Source organism: Penicillium bovifimosum (assembly GCF_028826915.1).
Source record: "Penicillium bovifimosum strain IBT 22155 chromosome Unknown utg000008l_segment0_segment0, whole genome shotgun sequence".
NCBI lineage: Eukaryota > Fungi > Ascomycota > Eurotiomycetes > Eurotiales > Aspergillaceae > Penicillium > Penicillium bovifimosum.
In genome coordinates this window covers 869,227-886,029 of record NW_026622717.1, presented here as the reverse complement: position 1 = coordinate 886,029, position 16,803 = coordinate 869,227, and the positions used below count along the sequence as shown (strand labels likewise).

The 16,803-nt window shown below is 51.6% G+C and overlaps 4 protein-coding genes across 4 annotated transcripts; 2 read left to right on the top strand and 2 right to left on the bottom strand.

Moving 5' to 3' along the window:
• Window positions 1-285: 285 nt before the first annotated feature.
• N7515_010015 (putative Rho guanyl nucleotide exchange factor) lies at window positions 286-5,130 on the bottom strand (the record flags this gene model as incomplete). The annotated part of the gene is made up of 3 exons (XM_056670758.1): window positions 286-873; window positions 925-2,849; window positions 2,904-5,130. 3 exons carry the CDS (start codon window positions 5,128-5,130, stop codon window positions 286-288), a joined length of 4,740 nt encoding a protein of 1,579 aa, XP_056517131.1.
• Window positions 5,131-6,443: 1,313 nt separating this feature from the next.
• On the top strand, window positions 6,444-11,538 carry N7515_010014 (uncharacterized protein; the record flags this gene model as incomplete). Its single annotated transcript, XM_056670757.1, has 5 exons — window positions 6,444-9,655; window positions 9,712-10,057; window positions 10,120-10,669; window positions 10,728-11,110; window positions 11,185-11,538. The coding sequence occupies 5 exons, from the start codon at window positions 6,444-6,446 to the stop codon at window positions 11,536-11,538; spliced, it is 4,845 nt and encodes a 1,614-aa protein (XP_056517130.1).
• A 1,710-nt stretch (window positions 11,539-13,248) lies between these two features.
• N7515_010013 (helicase C-terminal domain-containing protein) lies at window positions 13,249-14,332 on the top strand (the record flags this gene model as incomplete). Its single annotated transcript, XM_056670756.1, has 3 exons — window positions 13,249-13,724; window positions 13,748-13,790; window positions 13,850-14,332. The coding sequence occupies 3 exons, from the start codon at window positions 13,249-13,251 to the stop codon at window positions 14,330-14,332; spliced, it is 1,002 nt and encodes a 333-aa protein (XP_056517129.1).
• Window positions 14,333-14,994: 662 nt separating this feature from the next.
• N7515_010012 (uncharacterized protein) lies at window positions 14,995-16,662 on the bottom strand (the record flags this gene model as incomplete). The annotated part of the gene is made up of 1 exon (XM_056670755.1): window positions 14,995-16,662. The coding sequence occupies one exon, from the start codon at window positions 16,660-16,662 to the stop codon at window positions 14,995-14,997; it is 1,668 nt and encodes a 555-aa protein (XP_056517128.1).
• Window positions 16,663-16,803: the final 141 nt, after the last annotated feature.

Here is a 16,803-nt window from a genome sequence, read left to right as displayed (position 1 = left end):
CAAACAAGACAATGAACAAAAGCAAGCCCTGTTAGAAACTTGATCTCCTGAGCTATGCATGCGTAATCGATGGATATGTGTGTGGATTGACCAGTTGGAAAAGTGACAAGAAATAGGAATGGATACAAGAAAGGCTTGTGGATATGTATGCAAATGAATGAGTGGACGAAGTTGTGAGGAGGATCATGTGTGGAAATACAGAGTCAAAGAAAAGTTGAATGTGACAGGAGTCAGGTATTGGGTGAGACGAGGGAAAGGAACGGAAGGAATGGATGGGGCAAGCCCTTAATGTTGTAGCTTTTGTGGTTGCTCGCTCGCCTTGAGCAGTGCAACGGCAGCTGACTGGGCTCGGAGGCCTCCGACTTCTCGTTTCAGGCGGAAATTCTCTTTCTTGACTCGGCCGATCTCATCCAGGGCACTCGCCAGTTGCGACTTCAAGGCGTCTTCGGCATGTCCCGATCGGACATCTTTTGCGATTTTACTGAGCTCGGTATTGAACCGATCGTAGAGAGCCTCATTCTCGGCGCTCGCCTCGCGATAAAGCTCGTCCAACTTCTTCACGCGCTTCTCGCTGAGAACCAAGGACGATTCCAAGTCTCTTTCGATAGCGGACGTGCGTTCACTATATTCCCCGGTAAGGGCCTCAAATCGAGCTTCCAGATTGCGCATGCGAGCTTCAAGGGATGAGGCTGTGGCAGAAGCTGGACTAGTGTCCGCGCGGTCGAAATCAAAATCGAGGTTCATTGGGTTGGACTGCCTTGGTGGTGTGAGTTTCAAAGAGCGTAATTCATGACCAAGCGCCGCAAGCTCGTCTTTGAGGCCCCGTTGATCAGAAACTTGGGTCTTCTTTTCCAATTGAACGCGATCGCGCAACTACCGCAATGTCAGTATAATAGTTATTGGAGCAAAGACAAGCAAACAAACCTTCTGCGGGCTTTGCATCCGCGGTTTCTGTGGTTTCGAGGAAGACGCAGATTGTGGCCGCTTGATATCGGAAACATTGGTGGTTGGCCGCTCTCGAAGGCCCAGAGTTCGTTGGGGAATGCTCGAGGCGTTAGATCGTCTTCGTGACTCGTCGGCTGGCGATACCGATGCATCACGCCTGAACTTGGTTGTACGGTCCGTATGTGCCGTCCTCGGATCAACGTTCTCTTTTCTACTCGGGGTAGAAGGGCGGGGTGGAGACAGACGCCGGATGGGTGAACCCAGTCGGGTGGGTGAACCGGTGCTGGCTGGTGGCTTGGAGCGCATTGGTGATTTACCACGTAGTGGCGATTGCGCACGCATAGGCGACGTTGGTATGTAACTGCTCTGGGGCCTGGTTTGTTTGGTTGGCGTTACCACCTCGCCGCGAGGGCGGCTGGAGGGGGTAGTTGGCCGGAGCTGTTGTTTTGGAGAGATACTGGAGGCATCCGAGGATGCTGTAGTTGGTCGTAAGTCAGAAAGAGAGCTCCTCCGTTTTCTGCGTATCCTTGGTAGACTATCCTCGGAGAATCCTCTGAAGGAGGACAGAGAAGGCGGCTTGTCGTAGCCGGTGCCGGGCCGTGAGATTTGCTCCTCGGATGCAAATCCATACGGCCGATCACGGGATATAGGTCGCTCGCGGGACGTAGGACGAAGGAATCCCAAGCGAGGGTCCACGTCGGTGGATTTCGAACGAATCAAACTGCCCTTGGGCGTGTTGGGCTCCGAGCCGGCTGGACTTTGCTTTTTGCTCAGGGTCCGGAGAATTGCTGCGACTTTGCCTTCCCCTTCGTTTCTCGAGGAATCCTTGTGCATACCAAAGCCAAAGCGCTTTCGGAAAGAGGAAGAATTAGAACCGACCGACCCAGCGCTGGCGTGAGACTTCTTGGTATCACCGGTCAGTGTTCCTTCCACGGAGCTGCCGCCGGGAACGAACTCTTCAAAGAGGCTATCGAAGTCTTCAACCAGTCGATCTAAAAGAGAGACGTGATGGCTGGGATCTCCGTCTTCCGTGAGCACCTCGGCAAATGCCATCGTCAAAGCACCGCGGTCCCCATCGTTGCCAGATGCATCAAGCAGCTCCGCAAGTAGTCGAATGATCGCGGCTAGCGCTCGTCTATTCTGCGGGCTCATGTCTATGAGAAACTTCCGGAACTGCTCATCAAAATCTCGTGGGAACATGGTGTCAAATTGGCTCTGGATCCACTTCAGAGAAGAAGAGCTCAAGATGGGTCCCATGCTTCGTCTCCAAGCGTTTGTCAAAAACGTCTCAAACGCGACAAAGAGCGTATCAACAGGTACTTCAGCCGCAGCCTGAATCCTGCTTGGATCTTCCAGCAAAATGTTGTAGAGCTCATTGACAGGCGCCCGATCAACATGGTCCCTAACCCGAAGCATTCGGCCCAGGATATTCCCACTTCGAGACTGCAGAGAGAGCACATACGCTGCAAACGTTTGTTCCAGCAATCCAAATTGGGTGTCAGGTCCTTTGGAGGCTGATGCCCCAACAACCGATATCTTATTTCCAGTTTCCTCTTTGTCTCTGTCTTTCTCCTTCTCCCTGTCCTTATCTTTGTCCTTCCCGGGAAACGCTGACGGCAAAGTATTCGACCTTGACAAAGTGCCTCTTGTCGGAAGCATTTTGGGAAATTCGCCAGCTAGTGTGGCCGAGCCTGGCCCTCTGAGAGTGGGGACATTATCACGACTGCCTCCTAACAGATTTGAGATCAGTTTGGTTGGCGAGGGTGGCCGGAAGCCTCGTGAAGACTTGACCTGCGTCACGAGACTGCTGGCAATATATCGGAGAGTTTCGAAATTGGAATGAACCAGCGTATTAGTCAATGCTGGGTTTCGGGGGCTTTGCAGAGGCGAGAGCAAGTATTGAACTTTGTGACTTCATGTTAGTGGCAAATGGACAATCTTTTGTGGAGGTGACTTACGGCGTCTCGAAAGTGTGGGAATGAAGGAATCCACCGTAATCAAGTCTGTAGATCCAGATCCAACCACGGAATCAATTTCTAATCTGTATTGGTCTCCGGTTGGGGGTGATATTGATATGATGACCTCAAGATTGGAACTTTTCAATATCTGCCCACATGTCACCTTGGGCGTATCAAAAACGACGCGGATTGGGGATGAATGACCCTGGCTGAGCGCGGCAGTCTCGCCGTCCTCACATACACAAGCCAGTATTCCCACACTGCTCGCAGCGCCGGTGGGAGGACTTCGTAATGTCCATTTGGCTCCCTCTCTTTCGCTTTCCGGAAACCGACCTTCAATCCTCGCTTTGGAAATTTCTTCGATCAATCGACTGGCCCTCCCTTCATAGGTTGTAGCCAATTCCAACGCAAGCAGATCCACTCCAACGTTAATTTCAGCCGTTGTGGACTTGACTGAAGTTGGCACAATAAACAGAACCCGGCCGCATGAAGATTGCATACAACGCACATTGTGGAAGTCCAGCACCTTCACAACTTGGAGCTCTGATTGAGGTAGAGACATGGACATATCACTGGTTGGTGATGCCGCGTTGTCGATATCAGCCAGCACACCACGGGCCGTGGTCCGGCTTTCGGCCGGTTTCGCCAACAGAACCAAGCAGTTCCTATAAAGAAGCATAATTCCCCCACTATGACTAGCCGACCGTGTGTTCAGATGGTAGGGAGAGGTGATCTCGTTGAAGTCGACCGCCGTGATCAGCCGACCTTCCGGTAGGGGTTTGGCGGGCCATCCGTTGACAAGCTCCTTCAGGCGTTGGAGGCTCTGAGCGTGGCTTGTCGGTGAATTGTTCTCCAGCGCACAGATATCCTTAACGATGTCTCGTGCTTTCAACAAGATTCGCACAGCAGGATGAACCAACGGCAGGTTACTAGTCATGGTGTCGATCAGAAGACTGTATCGAGGAAGTCGCTGAACGGGTTCCATCAGCAAAGAGCGCAGTCTTTGCTCTCCGGTCTCGTAAACTCTCTTCGAAAAGCTGGAGCTCTTATCACGCATGAACAAATTCAGAGTCTGGGTAAAGCCTGTGTGTGCTCGCATGTAGTCCCCGTATGGTTGTGAAAATTGGGGTAGCCATTGATAGAGGGCCTTCGCAAATGCCAGTGCTCCGAGTGGATCCGTTCGATCTCTGGGCACACCTCGACGAAGGGAAGGGAGTTCCGTGTCCTGACCAATATCTGCAATGGCGTCTTTTTCGGTTTCATCGAGCACTTGTCGAATATCATCGAGGAATCCGAGGTTGAGTTCCAGGATCTCATTCAAGCATGGTGGAAACAAGGCCGCCAAAGCTGCTTCGTCGGGGCTGTTACTCGAGGGACCTTTGGCCAAGGCCTTCTGTCGAAACTCTTCCGCCACTTCATGGACCAGAGAATACAGCTTCGCAACATATCTCTCCTCAGTGTCAACCAGCTCACACATCGTGAGACGAAGAGCTTCTTTCTGACTTCGTGCAAATAGTCGCGATTTGCTGACATTGGTCGGTTGAGAGGGCGCACGCTTCAGTCGAGAGGTTGGCAAGAACATAGGATCACCCAGAGCCTCTATGAGAGGTGTATAGGGACCGTACTGGGGATTCTGGCTCTCGTCGATGTCTGATCCCGCGCTTTCACGTCGGGTTGATGCGTTTATGGTACCCGCGGGAAGCACCACATCGATGTCGATCCATGGCACCTTGCGTTCCTGGTATGCGCTGCGAAGATCATAAATGATTTCGGATGGGTCATCCACCTTGATCATACGGTTGGCGAGATCCGCGGCATGCATCTCATCAAACATCTTGGGGACCCTTCCTCCTGGTCTCCCAGTTCGAGCCACCCCGTTCAGGTGGCGCTTGACCGGATCAGACAACTCGGCAAAGTACCTCAGCATGCTGACTGCCAATCCGCGACACACCTCATCACCTTGTTTTTCGCGGGGTAGATGGTTGACTGCTGCATACACGGGGGCTGCCGGGGACACCGTAATTCGAGGGTAGCTGTGGAAACCAGCAGGTGTGAATATATGAGCTTGTATGCGCGAGCTGCTCACAGTGGCATTGGCTGTGGAGACGGCGCCATAGAACACGAAGATAGATGCTAAACATGAGTCGACGACATGATAGAGGCTGAGTTGTTCGAGGGGCAAGTCTGCCAGTGTCGGACATGCGGGGGGAGGTGCGATTGCGGACATGACGAAATATTGATGCACTAACAACGCAGGCGCGGAGTTCGTAGAGCGATCGAGCAGGCGCTTTCGGGCGCGATAAACAAATGAAAGGCGTCGAGGTCAGGCGTAGAAGGAGCGACGGGATGCGGTAAGATAGCGAGTGAAGGAGATCGTAAATGAGGCAATGTTTGCGATTAAATGAAAGGATTGTTCTTAGGTAGATTGAGTGAAGGACAGCTTAAGATCGCATGTAGGATATGTTATCCTCTAGTGATGCGATCGCAACATTCGCGCTCCCCTCCATGGAAGCTGAACAGCAAACTCCCCACTCAATTCATAGAATCGCGCTGGGGTAAGCACGTGTAGTGGTGTCAAAAAAATAAAGGAAAGGAAGATCCCCCGAGGGAGAAATAAGATGAATCGTCAGGTTGAGGGGAGGCGTTTGTTTTGAGGCGGGGATAGAGAAGCGGTGGGTTGATATCGCGATAGGCTCTCCGATAGCTCAAGAGCGGGTATTAGCGCCTGACCTGAGGCTGACAAGAACAGTAAGAGATTGAACGAGAGTCTTGACCTGGATACTCGGTCTTGAAGGAATTAGAAGATTCTCTTTCAAAGTGCTTCTGTCTTTGTTTTTATTGTTTACCCTACTATGTTTGTCCGGCCAACGCTATCAACACCGTTGCTATCGTTGCGATCCCCAGCTGCTGCAAGGCACTACTAGTGTGACATGTCACATTGCATGATTCGCTGAAGATGTATATGGTAACTGTTTCAAATTGTTGTACAGAGGCTTGATTCGATGTTTAACTGTCCAGTGTGTGAGAGACAATGGCATTATTTGTTGGACAAGCTCGGAAGAGATCGTTTCATAACCGTGGTCGATTCGAAAATCCATCTTTGTTTACTCGGAAAATACCTATGTCAGCCACCATGTAGGTCGGTGATTGCCAGAGATATTAGCTAGATGCTGATAATTGCATACATCTTCATCTACTTTATATCAATCTAGCAAGCCTTTATTGTATCCTCTTATCTAGTTATCTTTCTGATTGCCCTATTCCTAGGCATAGAGTACATTGCCTTGTGTCGTTGAAGGAGGTCAACATTGACGAAATCAAACATTTTGAATCCATGGATGCAGTCCATTACCCGATGGTCCATCAAGACTGAAAATTACACACATTCATCCAATGAGCGTCATTTAATACTGGAATTCTGGTAACATTTACTTACACCCCCTGGCGTAGGCGGTCAGTCGGCGGGGAAGACGCTAACCTCGATGAGGCAAGCAGCAGTATGATGATCGAGAGACCAGCTGTTTCGTTCCAACCTCCAAAATGGTGTCACAACAGCGAGCATCTGCTGCGATGCTCGACCCCACTATGGAATTGCCCCTCAAAATTGCCATCGATCCGGTGGCTTTGGTGACCACTGAATGTATCACCGTCACCTCGTCCATGCGCAAGCATGCCCGCTGGGCTCATTCCTCCGTCTCCGCCATCTTGGGCGGCAATGCAGCCTCTCGTGTCTATGAGCGGGATACCTCAGCTCCCCCGAGTCCAAATCCCCGCAGAAATGGTCAATCGACGCTTCGTCCCGACGAAGATCATGTCCTGGCCAATCGATGGGGTCTGCGAGGGAAGAAGGGCAAGAGCATGCAGGACAATCCGTTGATATCGGCCTTCACACGACTGCGAAGCGATCTAAAAGATTGCAAAGATATCCGAACTTTCGATACACCGGCTTTACTTCACCCATTCTTACAGGTCATCCGCTCCTCCTCGACCTCCGCCGCAATCACCTCTATCGCTTTGGTCTCTATCACCAAATTCCTTTCCTACAATATCATCAATCCCAATTCTCCGCGGCTCCCTATGGCCATGCAACTTCTCTCCGCTGCAATCACACACTGTCGGTTCGAAGCTAGCGACTCGTCGGCGGACGAGATAGTCCTGTTGAGGATTCTGAAGTTGATGGAGGGGATACTTTCACGACCCGAGGGCGAGCTTTTGGGCGATGAGAGTGTGTGTGAGATGATGGAAACAGGATTAAGCATGTGTTGCCAAGGTCGTCTGTCAGAGGTACTGCGAAGATCTGCCGAGATGGCAATGATCAAAATGTGCCAAGTGATCTTCATGCGGCTCTCGCATCTTGACCAAGAAGTTCCCGCAGGCCCGAAACCGTTCGCAGACGAAGATACAAAAGAAGACCCATCATCTCGTCTCAAGATGGACCCGTCGGTCAACGGGGACACCGTAACATCCCAGCACCTGTCAGCCAATAGCGCAGACACAGCGGCCACAGACCAACGCAGCACCAGCCGAGAGGGTTCACCTGAGCAAGCCGGAAATACCAGCGCAGCAGCAGAGCCACCGAGCCCGCAAGAAGATGCCGAAGCGGAGCTTCAGCCTTATTCTTTGCCGTCCATCAGAGAATTGTTCCGTGTCTTGATCGACCTCTTGGATCCTCATAACCGGCAACATACCGACGCAATGCGGGTGATGGCACTCCGCATCATTGATGTCGCTTTGGAGGTGGCAGGTCCTTCCATTGCTCGCCATCCGAGTCTGGCCGCCCTGGCCAAGGATGATCTGTGTCGTTATCTCTTCCAGTTGGTGAGGTCCGAACAAATGGCTATCTTAACTGGCTCGTTGAGAGTCGCTGGCACATTATTATCGACTTGCCGGCCAGTTTTGAAATTACAACAAGAACTTTATATCTCATACTTGGTGGCTTGCTTGCATCCTCGTGTGGAGATACCCCGAGAACCTGGCATTGACCCATCGCTTTACGAAGGCATCCCACAAGCACCAAAATTGGTGAAACCGCCACCGTCACAGGCCAGTAGTGGCAGGTCGACACCTGTGCCTGTCAAAGATCGACAGAAGTTGGGCCTTGAGGGTGGATCGAGAAGACCCGAAACCAGAGAAGCAATGGTTGAAAGCATTGGCGTCTTGTCACGCATACCTAGCTTTATGGTAGAGCTTTTCGTCAACTACGACTGCGAAGTGGACCGGGCGGATCTGTGTGAGGACATGATTGGATTGCTCTCTCGCAACGCTTTCCCCGACTCTGCGACCTGGAGCACTACCAATGTACCCCCTTTATGTCTTGATGCGCTTTTGGGCTATGTGCAATTTATTTACGACCGGTTGGACGATGAGCAGATACAGGGAGACTATCCTCCTCTAGAACAGTTGAGAGAACAACGCCAGACAAAGAAGCTTATCATCAAGGGAGCGCAAATGTTCAATGAGGACCCTAAGAAGGGAATCGCTTTCCTTGCAGGCCATGGTGTCATCGAGGACGCCAAGAACCCTGTTCTGGTTGCTCGGTTCCTGAAAGGAACTTCGCGCTTGTCAAAGAAGGTACTAGGAGAGTACATCTCCAAGCGTGACAACGAGGAGTTGTTGGGCGCCTTCGTGGATCTTCTCGACTTCTCGGGACGCAGTGCAGTTGAAGCACTTCGCGAACTGCTCAGTTCATTCCGTCTCCCCGGCGAGTCGCCTCTTATCGAGCGAATCGTGACGACTTTTGCGGAACATTACATGGAAAAAGTGAAGCCTGACGGTATCGCCGACAAAGATGCACTTTATATTTTGACATACGCCATCATCATGCTGAACACCGAATTATACAATCCCAATGTGAAGTCACAAAACCGCATGACTTGCGCTGGATTCGCAAGAAACCTGCGAGGCGTCAACGGGGGTGGAGATTTTGCGGAGGAATTCCTGCAGGATATCTACGATTCTATCAAAACGAACGAAATTATTCTGCCCGACGAACATGAGAACAAGCATGCATTTGATTATGCTTGGAAGGAACTGTTGCTGAAGACTTCAACCACCGGCGACGTCATAGTTGGAGAGACCAACGTCTATGATGCCGAAATGTTCCAAGCTACGTGGAAGCCAGTGATCGGGACCCTTTCATATGTTTTCATGTCTGCTTCAGATGATGCAGTGTATTCCCGTGTTGTCAATGGGTTCGACCAGTGCGCACAGATCGCGGCTCGCTACGGCTTGACTGAGGCGTTTGATCGTATTATCTTCTCTCTCGCATCGATTAGCACTTTGGCTACTAGCAAACCACCGAGCACAGCACTCAACACAGAGGTCCAGGTAGGCCAGAAAAGTGTGATGGTCAGCGAGCTGGCCGTCAAATTTGGCCGAGATTTCAGAGCACAATTGGCAACAGTGGTGCTCTTCCGAGTCCTCTCCTCAAACGAGGCAGCTGTCAAACATAGCTGGGGTTACATCGTCCGTATTTTGAGTAACCTGTTCATCAACTCTCTTATCCCGCCGTTTGATGCCGAGCTCACGGCGGAGCTTGAAATCTCACCAATTCCACTACAACCTCCGTCACAGGTGGTCGATCGGGATGGACGCAACAATGACACGGGAATCTTATCTGCATTTACATCTTACCTTTCAAGCTACGCAGCAGATGATCCCCCTGAACCCTCAGATGAAGAACTTGACAACACACTTTGCACAGTGGATTGTGTCACAGCGTGTTCAATACCCGAGATCTTAAGAAATATCCAGTCAGTGAACATGTTGCATTGAACGGATCGTGGCCAGGATGCTAACTATCTTATAGATCCCTCCCACCATCTTCATTGGAGATGCTCGTGGAGGCTTTACTGTCCTCGCTTCCTGAAGAGAATGCACCAGCAGTCATTGTCGTAAAACCTGAACGGCCGACACCAAGTTCAAGAGCTGCAAGCAGCAGAACGGATCCTAACCAGCCCAAATATGATCCCGCGATGATCTTCGTTCTGGAATTAGCAACTGTGCTGACACTTCGTGATGAGAAGACCCTGGAGGTTCTTGGTGAAAACTTGGCAACAACGCTGCAAACACTTGTGCGCGATGCGAAGAATCTCCATCCGCTGGCTCTTTCTCGTGTTGTCTCTTACCTCTTGAACCTGTTACGCTTGAGCCACGTATGCACTCCGCTTCATCCCAGGCCTTGGAGGTCTATGATCTTGTACTGACCTGTCTCTAGGACCAACACTTCATGCGGGTACCTGTTGTGCTGCATGCTATTTCTGGATTCGACCAGGACATCTTGGAAACCGTGGCTACGCCCACAGTGAAGGGTCTCTCTAGATGCATTGCTCATACAGGGCGTCTACGAAACGAGATCACAATTTCTCCGGATTTCTGGTCAATCCTCCAAAGACTCCACCAACATGAGGCGGTCGCTTCCCTTGTCTTCGATCTCCTCCAAAGCATTGTCGAGTCGATGCCCGATATCGTCACCGCCGATAATTACGAGTTTGTAGTCAGCCTGGCCAACGACTTCGTCAGTGCCGGACGTGTAGGTTCCATCGAAGAACGGCACAGAGATGTTCAGGCCCGTCGTAATAAGGGCATCAAGCAAGCAAAGACAAGGTATGTGACCATCCATTCATTCAGCGGTGTTGATACTGACGAACCCGCCCATAGTGAGAACCAAGTCGTGACTCGCGGCGTCAAGGCAATCGGCCTGATCTATCACCTGACTGGACGAGTCCCGGTTCTTATCAAACAGTCTCACCTCGAGGAGAGCGAAGGTAATAATGCGCCTTTAAGATCACTCTTGTAGCCAAATACTGATATGTCCCAATTTAGCCTGGGCCGCCTACTGGTCACCCATCTTCCAGTCGTTGACCAGTCAATGCATCAACCCGTGTCGCGATATCCGACACCACGCCATCTCCACATTACAGCGATCTCTTCTATCCGCCGAACTGGTCTCAAGCGATGACAAGGAGTGGACTAGCATCTTCGACGAAATCCTATTTCCACTTGTCCTACTTCTTCTGAAGCCAGAGGTTTACCACTCCGACCCCGTAGGGATGAGCGAGACCAGATTCCAGGCCGCAACGCTCGTCTGCAAGATCTTCCTGCGCTTCCTTGACCAGCAGCCCAACCGCACGGGCGTGCTTCCTCTCTGGCTCAGGATCCTGGACATCCTCGATCGCATGATGAACAGCGGTCAGGGTGATAGTCTTGTAAGTCAAAAGTCCACTGCAGCTCGAACACACAAAGGCCACCCCCATCTAACAAAATTTCTTTCGTATTCTAGGCGGAAGCAATCCCCGAAAGCTTGAAGAACATCCTTCTCGTGATGGCTGATAGCGGCTACCTCGTGCCACCATCCCAAGACCCAAGCAAGGAAGAGCTCTGGGTCGAGACTCGGAAACGTCTCGGCCGCTTCTTGCCGGACCTTTTCTTGGAGATCTTCCCTGAAACCGCCAAGGAGCCAGAGAAGTCCCGCCCAAGCTCTACCCTCTTATCCGCACAACAGCCGGATGAGGTGGAACAGGCTAGTGAGGTAGAGCCTAAGACCGAGGATACCCTGCCTCAGCCCGATAGTGGCGAGGTAGAGGCAGTTAACACCGGGACTCCGTCTCCCGAAGGCGTTGAGGGAAGTACATAAAGGAGTCTTAGGCCATTTTCGTGGGTGTACGATGTATCTCTCTTGATTTCGCTCTTGCTTCCCCTTTTTATATTTGTAATAGAATAGCGGCTCAGTCTATGTTCCAGATTTGTCTATGTACTTGTTTTCCCCTGGAGCTATCCTGTCTGAGCTTGTATGAGGACGCTCAAGCTTAGGTCCACTGCAGGTGAGCAGGTGTAGGTAAGTGTGACCAGATCAGAGGGCATTCTTAGGTTGGTCTACATGGATTGATGGACCTCGGGATGCTCACTCAAGGTCACTGCTCATTAGGTATTCACGAATTTCGCTAACTAGTGCACATCGTGCAATTCAATAGTCTCTGACATGCAGTCAATCAATCAAAATTCTATTAACCTGTTGGAGCCTAACCAGTATCGTAATGGCTATGCAGGCGCTTCTTTCCGGATGAGGCAAGAACCCGTGTCCCGTACGCCTGATCATGCTCCAGTACAATACAAAACGTGAGGCTAGTTCTGAAAGAGTGGGAGCACCAGCCTATTACATGTAAGCTGTGGTCATTGGTTTACAGGGCCGACCAGGCTACACAGAACTCACTGTACTAGGTAGGATCATATGATGACACAAACGGTGCCTGATCCACGAGACTGAGAAATCAAGTCATTGTGACGCCTTCACCTCATTTTCTTTCTCTTCACTCTACCTACTTTAATCTCTGTTCAGTTTTTTCTCTTTCTTTTTGCACTCTTGTCATCAAATCTCAACATGTCTCTCATGGGATATCCAGATCTTTCTAAGACTTTGCGTAGGCAGAAAAGTGGCCTTCACCTACCCCTCGCCTCAGGAGTGGTTTCTCGAGGAGAGGCTCACCGAGCATTTCTTTAGACCGACCGAACGTGAAATGGAGCTGGGTGGCGGGCCTTCCTTCGCCATGTCCAAGTACCTTTGCTACAGTCCGAAAGACAGAAGCAAGAAGGCATTCATGAGAATTTACTTTCAGATTCTTAACCCCGGAACAGAGACCGAGCTCCCTGAGGTTCTACAACAACAGGCACTTCCACGCCGTGGGAATAGGGAGCTACGAGCTTTGAGGGAACTCGGGAAACATCGGTGTACTGTGGTCCCAACTCTCCTCGCCTACGATCAAGGACAGCAAGACATGAACGGCCTAGTTCCAGGCGGCCACATAACACATATTGTGTGGGAAATGGTCAGGGGGAAGCCACTTGATGCAAATCAGTTCTGGAGACCTGAATCGGCGCAGTTACACAAGGCCGTCTGCACAAAGTTCCGCGAGCGAGGTCTGGGAGTATGTTTACAGAATCCCCTCTAGCGTGTTAAGAGTGATACTGACAAACCTAAGAGAGTTGAAGCGCTGTGGATGGCAGCCAGGGTTCCCTCTTTTGCGAAATATTATCTACGAGTCAACCGGGGATATGTATGTGATATACAACCTGTATACTACAAAACAGAATATGCTAACCATCTTTAGGCATATTGGAGGTTTCCACGGCCCCGTGCGCTTCGAGGATCCCGACGAGCAATTTTCCGACATGACCTTTGTCCTCTGGCGTTTAGTTAAGCCACCCAGACAGTCTGGTTGGGAAGATGACCCTACCAAGTGGACCTGGTAATCATCATGGATGTCCACTCCACAGGCTCAGATATGTCGGAAGTTTGGGCCCGTGGCCCAACTTTCAGAACCAGGTCGAGGCAGCTTATATTTATATAATGCCCAGGCCTTTGGCCGCAGTACTACAAGTCCTGTCAGCCCCGGCCCGCACCAGATGGAGCCAGATGTTGTTCCTGTTGGGGACGAGCAAAGTCTCCAAGGCCGCTTTCAACAAGCGGTTCGGGCAAGTCCTGGGGGCGGCCCTGAAGACCCAGGGAACGAATCTGACTTTCGGCGACTTCAAGTGCTCCGGCATCAAGTATGGTAAAATACCAGACGTCATTGGCCTGTCCCGCACTCTCCAAGGCAACGACGTGTTGAGTTTGGTCGGGGAACTGAAAGTTCCGTGGGTCCTAGACCACTCCATAAGTGAGGCGTACGATACACCGGATGGTATTCGTCCGAGGCGCCTCCTCGGACAGCCACTCCTATATATGAAGGATCTCGGATCCTTGCAAGTACTCACCATGAGCCACTTGGACATGGATCAGGCAGAGCTTGATGCTCTAGGTCTAGGGGCGCCCTACGTCGACGCGTATGCCCCCCGCCAACGCCTAGAGAGGGCGGCAACAATCTTAGAGAGCTCAATGGGGTGGACAAGGTACATCAGGGCGGGACCACGGGGGCCAGGTGATATGTTTCTTTCCTTATAAGAATCAGGTCGACCGCATTTCCCAGCTATATGGTGACAACGTTACTGGCTATCATGCTGGTCTGGCTGAGGAAACCCGAGCGCAGAATCTGGAGCTGTTTACGAGTGGTGCAAAGCCAATTCTCGCGGCTACTAGTGCTATAGGCGCTGGGTTTGATTTCGCGAACGTGGGGTATATCCTCTACTTCCTCGGCGCATGGTCTCTTACCGACTTCGTCCAAGGCTGTGGTCGGGCGGCTAGAACCGCGGGTTCTAAGGGCGATGTGGAGGTCTGGGTGAAGGCAAATGGCTCTCTCCTTAAGGATACGCCCTCGGGAGACATCGAGACGAACACCCCGGCTTGCGACCTTCGTGAAGGAGATGAGGCGTGGCCGGGGGAGTTCTCTATACCCCTCAACCTACAGAGACCCAGCTGCCAAACGGACAATGGCATGTGGAGTACTCCCGGGTGTGTTTTCAACCGACGTCTATGGACCCTCTCAGGGTCCTAGATCTATTCCGTCTGTCTCTATGAGACAGAGCATGTTTTATGTCGCTGGTCTTGCAAGCCAGCATGTGCCGGTGTCTAACCAAACCCCGGAATCACCATGGGTGGTATGAACTGGGATATCGACCAGGCTAAAGACGGCACCCGACAAGAGGGCGACTGGCTTTCGTTGATACCAACCTCCCAAGCCTTCGGGAGCTCTTCTCTAGGGCGGTCAATTGCAGGCTTGCAGCTGGTTGAGGTTCCTGTAAATGTTAACTTAACTATACACAGTATACAAAAATTGATTAGGACATGTGTACAGTACCTTTAAATAAAATATCAACCAAACTATTCTGTCCAGTTGTCAGTATCCACTTGTGCCGAGTTTCAGACGCGTTTAGCGAGCTTCCCGTCAACTGGCAAACTTTCGGCCAACTGGCGAGCTTCTGGCCAACTGGCAAGGCTATATTGCTACGAATTGCCCCAATCACACAGCGAGAGTATGTAAAGGGAGCTAAATTGTGTTAATAAGAACATCACCATCATCCCAAGAATAACACAAGTGGTGGGTGGCTGCAGTGCTAAGATATTTGAGGTTACGAATTGCAGCCCAGCAACACTAGGTACCTAAGAAATGATTGACCTGAAGCAAGTGACAATAAGGTAGATGTATATACCCGATACCTATAAACTCGAACAACAGCTCTTACCCACCGACACTTGCCGACAGAAACACGAAGACGTGACAGGGACATCAGCGACAGCCAGAGCGATAGTCAACTGCGGCTCAATAACCCTGGCCTCATCAATCCTCCCAAGACGAACCAAACACTCATGATACCCCTGCAAAGCCCAAACATTATTGGGATGCTGCCTAGCCCGAATAAGAGTCCCATCCAAACCCAGATCAGCGCGGTACACAGCCGCCGCCTCCTCGACAAGACCCTGTTCCAGCAAAAGCGCCGCGTAAGCATGGCGCGTAGGCTGCATCCAGCTCCAAGGCTCACTATAGCCGAGACCATCGTCGAGCTCAATCGAGCGACGCAGATGTTCAAAAGCCACCTTGTAGTTCCCATGCCGGTACTCGATCTCGCCGTCCAACATGGCGGCTGCGACGCCCAGGATCTCGACGCACTTATTCGGCCAGTCCAGGCGCGTTTCGGGGACGAGTTTTCGCGCTGTGCGGAATAGTTCGCGTTGGCGCTCTGCGGAGGATAGATGGCCGGTCGCTGCGTATGCTACGCCCTTGGCGTAGTGCAGCGTGGCTATCGTCATGCAATAGAGATCTGGTTCTGAAGGCAGGGGCAGCGCGATGATCTCGTCCCACATTCCGAAGCGCACCATGACGTGTGCGCGCACGGACATGAAGACTTCGATGTAGTCGGCCATGGCGACTAGCAGTTCTTTCGGTAGGGTTGCTTCTATGCTGTCGACGGCGTCGAGGGCGGCTTTCTTCTGCCCTGCGAACATGGCTGCGTAGATGAGGGAGTGGTAGGTGTGCATGCGGTAGACGGAGTAGAAGTTCATTGGGCCTTGCAGTGCGAGGAATTTCTCATCGGCGATGGCGGCGCGCTGGTTGGCCCGGACGGCGCCTCGGTAGTCTCCGACTAGAACATCTAGGTGAGAGGGCATGTGGTGGATGTGGCCTGCGTCTGGGACGAGTTCGCGGAGGTGGTCTGCTGGTCGCAGGCCTAGTTCTGGGTACGGGGACATCTCGATGAGATGAATGTACATATGTAAGAGTCCAGGGTGTTTCGAGGAATTGTTATTCTGAAGGGCGATCTCAAGCACCTTCTTTGCCTCCATGGTGCGAGTGCCTGGGTTTGGTTTGCCGGTTACGAGATCCCACAGTTTCCAGGGCGTGAGACTGATCAAGGCGTCGGCGTATAGAGTAACCACGTCCAAGTCATCGCTGAATTGATCGTATGCCTCCTTCATCGCATCGGCATATGCAATGTTTTGGATCTGATATTGCTCCATGCTAGCAGGCTTATTACTCTGATAGCGGGTGGAGATGGCCTTGGCCAGGGCCTGTTCCACCGGTGTTGCATTTGACGAAAGCGACAACGCCTTGGATGCTGCTTGGTATGTCGTTTCCACCACGGCGGGTAGGTCACTCCCCATGAAATTCCAGGGTTGGTTGTAGTTGGGACCGGTGGAATAGGCCAAGCCCCAGTAGGCCATCAGGCAGGATGGATCATGCTGAATTGCGTGCTTGAAACATACCACGGCCTCTTTGTGGTTGAAGGCGTATGCCCAGACCAGACCACGATTAAACCATATCTGAGCTTCTGGGCTGCTGGTCGTGATGGTCTTTCCGTAGGCACCAAGATCGTAGGGATAGTCTGGCATGTTGATATCGTATGATCGTATGATGTTGGGGGAAGATGAGGAAGAAGAGTTCGGGGTTAGGTACCCGTAGTTAGGGCGGGGTTCCACTTGTCAGCAGACTTGGTTGTATTGACGATCGGAGTTCTGACAGTTCTGTTGTGA